General features: G+C 58.6%; 1 protein-coding gene across 1 annotated transcript; it reads left to right on the top strand.

The window, feature by feature from the left end:
* Positions 1 to 9: 9 nt before the first annotated feature.
* LOC103907674 (prostaglandin E2 receptor EP2 subtype) lies at positions 10 to 3,504 on the top strand. The gene is made up of 2 exons (XM_009289890.1): positions 10 to 844; positions 3,259 to 3,504. Exons 1-2 carry the CDS (start codon positions 71 to 73, stop codon positions 3,502 to 3,504), a joined length of 1,020 nt encoding a protein of 339 aa, XP_009288165.1. The 5' UTR covers positions 10 to 70.
* Positions 3,505 to 8,508: the final 5,004 nt, after the last annotated feature.

The following is an 8,508-nucleotide window of genomic DNA, read 5'->3' as shown; positions in this document are numbered from 1 at the left end:
GACGGACGGGCCGGGGGCTGTGCGCAGCGGGGCTCTGCCGGCCGGGGCCCGCCCGCTGGTCAGCGCCCTCATGTTCTCCGCCGGGCTCCTGGGCAACCTCCTGGCCCTGGGGCTGCTGCTGCGCTGCCGCCGCGGCCCCCGCGCCCGCCCGCCTTCCCTCTTCCACGTCCTGGTGCTGGCCCTGGTGGTCACCGACCTGCTGGGCACCTGCTCCGTCAGCCCCTTCGTCCTGGCCTCCTATCACCGCAACTGCACCCTGACCGCCCTGGCCCAAGGAGGACACATCTGCCTCTACTTCGGCTTCGCCATGAGCTTCTTCGCCCTCGCCACCATGCTCATCCTCTTCGCCATGGCGCTGGAGCGATGCCTGGCCCTGGGGTGGCCTTACTTCTACGAGCGCTTTCTCAGCCCCCGCACGGGCTTGGTTGCCCTGCCCGCCATCTACGCCTTCTCCATGGCCTTCTGCTCCTTGCCGCTGGTGGGCTTTGGGCGGTACGTGCAGTATTGCCCCGGCACGTGGTGCTTCATCCAGATGCACCTGGACTACCTCCAGCAAAACGGCAGCAGGGAGGTGTCCAGGTTGGACGTCACCTTCTCGCTGCTCTACGCCACCCTGCTCCTCTTCCTCATCCTCTCCGTGCTGCTCTGCAACCTCAGTGTCATTGCCAACCTGGCCCGCATGCACCGCCGTGGGCAGAAGACCCGCCGGCTGGCCACGCTCGAGCAGCCCCGGGTGGCCGGCGGCTGCGGCCGGCACATGTTCTCCATGGCCGAGGAGATCGACCATCTCCTTCTCCTCTCCATCATGACCATCACCTTCGTCATCTGCTCCCTGCCGTTCACAGTGAGTGCGACCGCCTCTCCCCTGGGGTGGGGTCCCTCTCCCCAGCATCCCCATTTCATCCCCACTCCACTGCCCAAACATCAAGGGCTGAGGTCAAAGCTTAGCTCCTCCTGAAGCTCCGGAGACCCTGGGTCTGCCACAAACTCTAGGCAATTTGCACATCCCGTGGGAAACCGGGAGAATCACCCCCCGTATCCCGAGTGCTGGCAGGATGACGGGGTGGCAGAAGGATGGGGTGGCAGGAGGACGGGGTGGCAGAAGGATGGGGTGACAGGAGGACGGGGTGGCAGGAGGATGGCGTGGCAGGAGGACGGGGTGGCAGAAGGATGGGGTGACAGGAGGACGGGGTGGCAGGAGGATGGCGTGGCAGGAGGACGGGGTGGCAGAAGGATGGGGTGACAGGAGGACGGGGTGGCAGGAGGATGGGGTGGCAGGAGGACGGGGTAGCAGGAACACGGGGTAGCAGGAGCAGAGGTGCCCTCCCATCCCACAGAGGCCCTGAGGCCAGGCAGCATGGCGCAGGCAGGGTCCGGGGTAGGGGTTCCCTGGACCTCACGGTGTCACTGCGGTTCCCGGGAGCCAGGCACTCATGGTGGAGGTGTGAAGGGTGGCAGAGCAATAAATTAGACATCCAAAGATGGGGATGAAGGAGATGCTGCCGGGCTGGAGACAGTGGACATCTGTGCTGGGCGGCCAGAGTTATCCCAGAGTTCTGCGGCAAGAGGGAAGGATGGAGCTGGAGATGCAGGCAGGCAGCACCGACCTCACCGTTAGACAGAGATCTCCACTCCTCCGCAACAACACCAGGGCATGGGCACAGAGATGGGTGATTGCTGGGAATGGAGATCTGGCACATGGGCCCCAGCGTGCCTCATCCCAAGGGTTGTGCCCACATCCCGTGCCCCGTCTCTGTGCGAGGCTTCCAGCAGAAATACGGGGTTGAAACACCGCAGCCAAGTGAGGAAGGGGGGGAGAGCGAGTCCCCTGACTCTGCCCCGTGCTCTCCCCACCAAAGAGTTGCTTTTCATCCGTCCAAGCCGTATTGCACCAGCAGCATCGTGGACGCCGGAGCACCTCGAGACACTCGGGTCCCCTGCCTGTGTGTGTGAGCCCGCCATGGCGGGAGGTCATTTTGTTCCCGTTAGAAGTGAGCCCCGCCAAGGTTGGGAGCGCAGCCAGCGCTAATTTTGTGCTCACAGAGTTAAATAGACGCTACCTTCCCTTCGTGCGCCCTTTCTTTTCCCAAGGGAAAAGAAAATAACCACAGGCTGCAGCTGAGCCAGGCTGCCTGGGTTTTAAGACAGACAAAAGACAAGCAGTAAAGTCCGGGCACTTGCGAGCATCCTGGGAGCCAGACTCAACATCCTGAGAGACGCTTCAGCTCTCGTCAGTGGGCCCACACATGATGGGTGGCTCTCCCTGTGTCCCAAAAAAGCCTGGTTTTGGGTGTCATGGTCATTACGAAGCAGGACCCCTTGGTGGGGACATGTGGGCAGGGCCCTACGGGTCTGCTGGAGGCAGACGGGATGGGAAAGTGCCGCTGATGGGGATCCCATGGGCCCTGTGGTAGCAGATACGATCTTATCCAAAAGCACAGCCGGCTTTTCTTTTCCCATCGCCCGGCTCCCATGGGGGTTGCGTTTGGGCTGCTTTTTGGCAGCGTCTCAAACCGAGCTGCCGAACGCTGCCAGTACCTCCTTGGTGTGACACTTTCTCTTCTGGCTGGGGCTGCCCACAGCAGCCACCCTCCGAGGAGCAGCCCAGGCACGTGAACCCAGAGAGCATCAGGCTGCAGCACCACAAAATCCTTCCCAAAAAAAACCCCAAGCCCAGGGCAGCCCTCGGAAGTGCTGCGCTCTCGGTAGCCCTGGGTACCAACTGCGCCGGGGCCACCTCGTGCCCAGGGATGCACCAGCCCTAGGTGGTACCCGACAGATCCTAGCCGGAGGAGGGATGCTCGTGCCTCCCGCGCCCCCAGCTCCCGTCCCCATCCAAGCATCCCCTCTCCCCCAAAGCGAGGGGGTGGTGATTCGACCCGTGTGAGTAAGGAGTGCTGAGTCACCCTTCCAGGAAACCCCGTAAGCTGCTATGAGTCGGCACATTGCAGGAAGGACCGGAGCGGTCCAGCACCCGGCATCCTGTCCATCTTGCACGTTTATTTGTCCCGGGTGGTTTTCAAGGTGAGACCCACCGCTTCCTCGAGCAGTCGCTGGCTTGATTGCGTTAGGGCTAAACGAAGCCTCACTGCGTGCTGAGAGCAGAGCACAGGCCTGGCTTTCGTTAGCAAGAAGTTCATTTGAACTGGTGGAGGCAGAAAGTGTGATGTGACAGCCCAAATCTCCCCAAGAAGCTACCCAGGGGCCGGCTCCTGGAAGCCCAAACCCGGCATTATTTCTCCCTGTCGTGTTTTACAGATCCGCGCCTACGTGAACAAATTCAGCGAGGAAGAGGACAACCACGACTGGGACCTCCTAGCCCTGAGGTTTCTCTCTATTAATTCCATCATCGACCCTTGGGTCTTCGCCATCCTGAGGCCGCCGGTCCTGCGGTTCATGCGCTCTGTGCTGTGCTGCCAGATGACCCCCGCGAGCCAGGACAGACAGACCTCGTCCCCCGCGAAGAAAAAACTGGCAGCACAGCTGGGCCCCTGTGGGCAGTAGATCCATCGGCCTTTCCAGGAGACATCTGCCAGGCTGGGGTGAAGCACAGCCTTGGCAGATGTTAATGAAGCTCTGCCTTATGGCCCATGAAGAGACGTATCTGCTGCAGGGTGGGCCAGGTACGGCCAGGTGTCACCGTGTGTCTGGGAAGGCCCTGGAAAGCCAGTGCGGTCTCTCACAGGGCAAAAAATACTGTGGGACAGGATCGGAAGGGCTGATGAGTACCTGGGTATCGCTGTCGCCCTTAGACAGGGCTGTTCCCACCCAGCAAAGGGTGCAGGCTGTGCTTGGCCACGTTGTGGGAGGGTCGGGGGATGAAGCGCGGGGGGCTTTGCTATAACACTACTGCTGTGGGGGCAGTGTTGGGGAGCAGAGCTTCCTGCTGCTGTGCTTCCCAGCAAGGTCCCCACGGTCGTTTCACACTGAAGGCAGTGTGCAGGCAGGGCTACGGGTCCTGGAGATGGGGCTGGGTGGCCACCGTTGCTGCAAGCACCCGTCTCTGCCCCCAGGTCCCTAGGGATCGGGTAGGAGAGGAAGGGAGCAGTGTATCCCCAAATATTCCCCTTTATTTGGTAGGCTGGTTGCCTAAAGAAATGCACTTTATTGGGTGTAGATCTGTGTGCATGTGTCTGTCTGTCTGTCCCCCGTCCCCAGAGATTTTAGGCTCCGGTGGGTGCCAGCCCAGCATGTCTGAGGGGCACCGGGGCAGAAAAAAAGCCAAATTGTGGCACTTCCCTTGCGCTGTGATGGCCAGCGGAGCTGTGTGGCTCAGGAGAGCACCCATTTTGCAATTTTCTTTGCCCCGTAGTTTGTGCGGGAGCCAACAAAGGAGTCGGAGAACGGGAGGTTTCGGTCACAGCCATGTGCTTTACCCACGTGCAGGGCAATGCTGCTGATGGGTTTTGCGTTGGCACGGAGGAGGGCTCGTCCTCGTGGGCTGCCTGACCAAGAGCCTTTGCTCCTCCTCCTGCCAGCCTGGGACAAACCTGCTCAGGGGCACCGCTTCTCTAGAGGTTTTGTTTGGGAAAAAAAACAAAACACAAACCTAAACCCAACAAAACCAAAAAACCCAAGTGCAGAAACCTCCAGGTCATCAACCCTGCCCCATCAGGCAGCATCCTTCAGCGCCGCTGTTTTCTTTTGTGGGATGCGCCTGTTGCTCTTCGGGGCTCTGGGCTGGTCCCCACCGGGGTAAGGAGCATCTGACCCCGCGGGTGAGCTGGGTTTGTCCCGAGGCCATCGCTGCCATTCGGGGTTGCCGGGAGGCTCGGGGCTCCCGTTCATGCAGCAACCAACAAATACGGTGTCGTTATGCTATTGCGAGTGGGGCGTCTCGTTGTCCCTTTGAGAGCTGCAGCTCAGCTCAGAAAGCCCAAAGGTGCCGAGATGTGGAGCTTTTCTGTGGTTCATTAGCTGAGGTGATGTAAAAAAACCCCAAACTATTATTTAAATAATAAATACCTCTCCAATGAGCCTGCTGAATTGTGTGTGGATTTGTGCTGAAGATGCACCTCAGGGTAGATCTGGCTCCCGGAGGAAACGTGTCACCTGCCTGGAGCATCGGTGGGATGAAGCCTCGGGGATGGAGGGAGAGGGCAGGAGGGGAGGCTGAGAGGGGAAATGTGTGCCTACAATTTCCTAAAAAGTGAAAACAAACCATGTTTTCTAGATGTGTATGACATTTTTGCCTTACCTCTGCAACCTGGCCCCCGAGCTACAGAAATACCCTCACCTCTGAGCTCTTCCCTAAAACTTGTATATCCCGAAGCCAGGGAGAGGCAGACGAAGCTCCTACCTGTTATCAAAATGAAAAAAAAACCACACCCACCCTAAAAAAAGGCAGAATTTATGTCACTTCTGTCAGGCAGCCAATATCCACAGGAAGTTTACTGGCCTCCGAAATGTGTGTGGGCAGATGTCAGGCATGGGCTGCTATTGCTCAAGCTCTGCCGGCGGGTTTCTGGCGGTGCCCTGTGGCTGGGTTGCATGTGGGGCTGCAGCTGGGGCGCTCCCCACACTGTCGCATAACTCATGCAATTAAGTCATTAACCCTGTCACTGAGCCCTGGGTTTCCAGAGTCGGCAGACTCCCACGTGCCGCTCGGAGGTCGCGGTCACCCCCTCCCCAATTATTTCCCCGTCCGTGCACACAGCAGCAGCAAAGGCACTTTCTGGGTTCAGGGCTTGTGCACCCCATTGTGCCTCAGCAGGTGCTTGGCTTGAAAAGGAGCCAAAAGCTTCGGGAAGAGCCGTGGGTCTGTGCACTTTATTTGTCTGGATGGTCGTGACCTGGTTGCTCACGCTGGAATTTTGGGACCAGTTGCTTAATCCTCTTCTAAGCCAGAGGAAAAGGCTGTCTGGCATGCAAAAGATGGAAAGAAAAGAAAAAAAAACCCGTCACGTTGGAAATGGCAGGGGGGAGTCACGTCCCGCAGAGAGCAGCCTGCCGAGGCGTGTGACAGCGGTGGGAAGAGGAGCCAGGGCCATCCATGGCAGCACGGGGGACGACCCGAAGGCGGGATGCTCCCAGCGGCTCTCACTCCAAGGATCCGCTCCCGCCGGCCGCCAGCTTGGCTGCTGACCACTAATTGCCGGCTGCTTGTTTTTTTGGGAGGTTTATGGCCCCTCATCAGGAAACACGGGGCTGGGAGACAACCTCCCAGCATCCATCGCGCTGGGATCTGCTTTTCACAGGGTAATGCTGCGGCGGAGTCACTCTCGTGCGAGCTGTCCCCAGTAAGGGACAGCAATCCTGGCAAGCGGGGTCAGGGAAATTACTTGGCTGAAATTCAATGCAAAAATAAAAAAGAGAATTTGGTTGTGAGCTGGGGAGAGGCTTGGCGCATGCAAGGAGAGGAACCCCCCCAAGACCCGAGTCCTTTTGCCGTGATGCATCCTGCAGAGATGGCTCCCTCGCCCGGAGATGCTGTGGGACACCACTCTGCTCGGGGACTGCTCTACACGCCGCTCCTTGGGGAGGGATGTGGTCTCAGCCCCCCGAGCGGGGCGTGCTGGCCGGGCCCAACTTCTGAGCTGCTGGCCATGAGTTACCCCCAGCCGCTGCTGCCCCCCGAGCCCAGAAAACGAAAAAAAGCAATTCATTCTTTCAGGTGAGAAAAGGGTCTTAATTAGAGCTCTGCGAGGACAAGGAGGGCCATGAGTCTCTCTGTTTCCTGAGCCATCAGCCGGCACAAAACACTGCTTTTATTAGCATCACGCAGGAGCCATTACAAAAGCCAAATAAATTTGACTCTCTTCAGCTCAATTGACGTCTGCTCGGCTTAAAAACAAGATGGCAAAGTGTAATTTCGTTATCTGCGCTGACCGTTAATGATTTTTTATTTCCATACTGTGAAGCAGAGCCGGAAACCCGCTGGTGCAAGGAAGCGCCAGGTGGGTCTTTTCATCTGCATTTCCATCTGGAAATCAAGCTGCTGAAGAGGAGCGAGGGAGAAGCCACCCCTGGGGACAAGGGACGGCATCAGCTGCCCACCAGACTTCTTAAAAACGGAGAGGGACTTTCTGCAGCTGCCGGAGGGAGCGGAGAACTGCGGGACCCAGGGGATCGGGACCCTCCCCAGCTGGCTGGAGCAGCCCAGGGGTGGCTCCGAGTTGCGCCCCGCAGCAGCGAGGAGGCCAGCATCTGCCTCTCCTTCTGGGCTGTCTCCCTTAAAAAGAAAAACCCAAAGGGTCCAGGCGGTGGGGCATGGTTTGGATGGGAAATGATGGCGAGGGAATGTAGCGTTTGGGGAAAATGGGCATTTTTGGAGAGTAGAGAAGAAAGGAGGGGAGCTTCCCTCTTGCTCGCTCCTTTTCTGGCTTGTTTGGAACATCTCCTCTGGATCTGTGTGCTGTCAGCACGGAGTGAGCCCTCATTTTTCGGCTGCTTTGGCCTCTTGGTTGAGCCCGAGTGCTTTGGCCACGGCTCTGCCGGGGGCCACGAAAGCCCCACAACCCCATTCGTGGGGGTCAGCAAACGTGGGCAACATTTGGGGACAGCCTGCAAAGGTGGGTGATGTGACGTGCTGCGTGCGGCACCGCGGCGGAGCCCCGGCATCCCTGCGGAGCGCCTCTGGGATTGCCTGTCCAGTCCTTCGGGAGGCTGGCAGGAAAGCGGAGCCCCGGGAAGAAGGGGAGAGCCAGGTGGGAGGCAGCTGCCCTGCCGAGGCGGCTGCGTTTCCAGGCAAAGGACGGGCAGCCAGCCCGTCTCCCCGGGCTCCAGAAGGGCGTGCGGCGCGATAGCTGTTAAACCGGATTAAATGAAGGAGGCAAGGAAGTGACTTCAGGGAAGATGGCGTGGCTGGGCTCCCAAACCAGCTTTGCAGCAGTGCCAGGGCTTACCTCAGCATCAGATGCCGGAGCTGATGGCAATTCCCCACGGCTCGAGCGCGGGGAAAAGAGGAGAAGCATTCGGCTTTACCGTAGCTGCCTTTTGCTTTTGCAGCTGGTTTTGGATCTCTGTATCCCCGTGTATGAATGTGAAACCCTTCCAGCTCCTCTGGGCCCCTCGGGTCACCCCATGTCTCCCATTTCCCTGGATTCACTGGGTCCCTTTTTGGTCACCGGGAACTAACACTGTCCTACAGCGGCCCCAGAGGGGAGAGCTTGCAGTTTAAAACAGGCCGTATTTTAGTTTACAGCCCGGTAAGCAAGGGCATCAGCCCTTTCCAGGAAGGCTGCTGGGGTACCCCAAACATCATAGGCATAAAATCAGAGCCTGCCGCCCAACAACCAAGACCCAGAACAAGTAATTCGTGGCCCATCCCCTGTCATTACCACAGCGGGATTACCAGACCTGGGAAGCAGCAGGGCTGTAGCAGGGTTACCTCTGCAGCCACATTTTCAGGCTTTTTTTGCAATGTACGAATAATAACAATTCTTTTCATTCCAGCTTTTCGGTTCAGCATTGCAGGAGAGTGAAGGTCTTGTCTGAGTTTTTCCTGAAACCGGCTGAATTGCTGGTGTTTTATCTGCTCTGGGGATTTGCCGGTTCCCGGCACGCTCC

This window comes from Aptenodytes forsteri, unplaced genomic scaffold, assembly GCF_000699145.1.
Source record: "Aptenodytes forsteri isolate BGI_AS27 unplaced genomic scaffold, ASM69914v1 Scaffold76, whole genome shotgun sequence".
In the NCBI taxonomy this organism is placed as follows: Eukaryota; Metazoa; Chordata; class Aves; order Sphenisciformes; family Spheniscidae; genus Aptenodytes; species Aptenodytes forsteri.
The sequence above is the reverse complement of the archived record's forward strand: the minus strand, read 5'-3'. Positions and strand labels throughout refer to the sequence as shown.

Excerpts from the sequence above, each read along its gene's own strand:
- LOC103907674 (XM_009289890.1), top strand. The coding sequence starts at position 71 with ATGTTCTCCGCCGGGCTCCTGGGCAACCTCCTGGCCCTGGGGCTGCTG. Across the intron at positions 845-3,258 it reads TCTGCTCCCTGCCGTTCACA|ATCCGCGCCTACGTGAACAA; the intron begins GTGAGTGCGACC and ends CGTGTTTTACAG.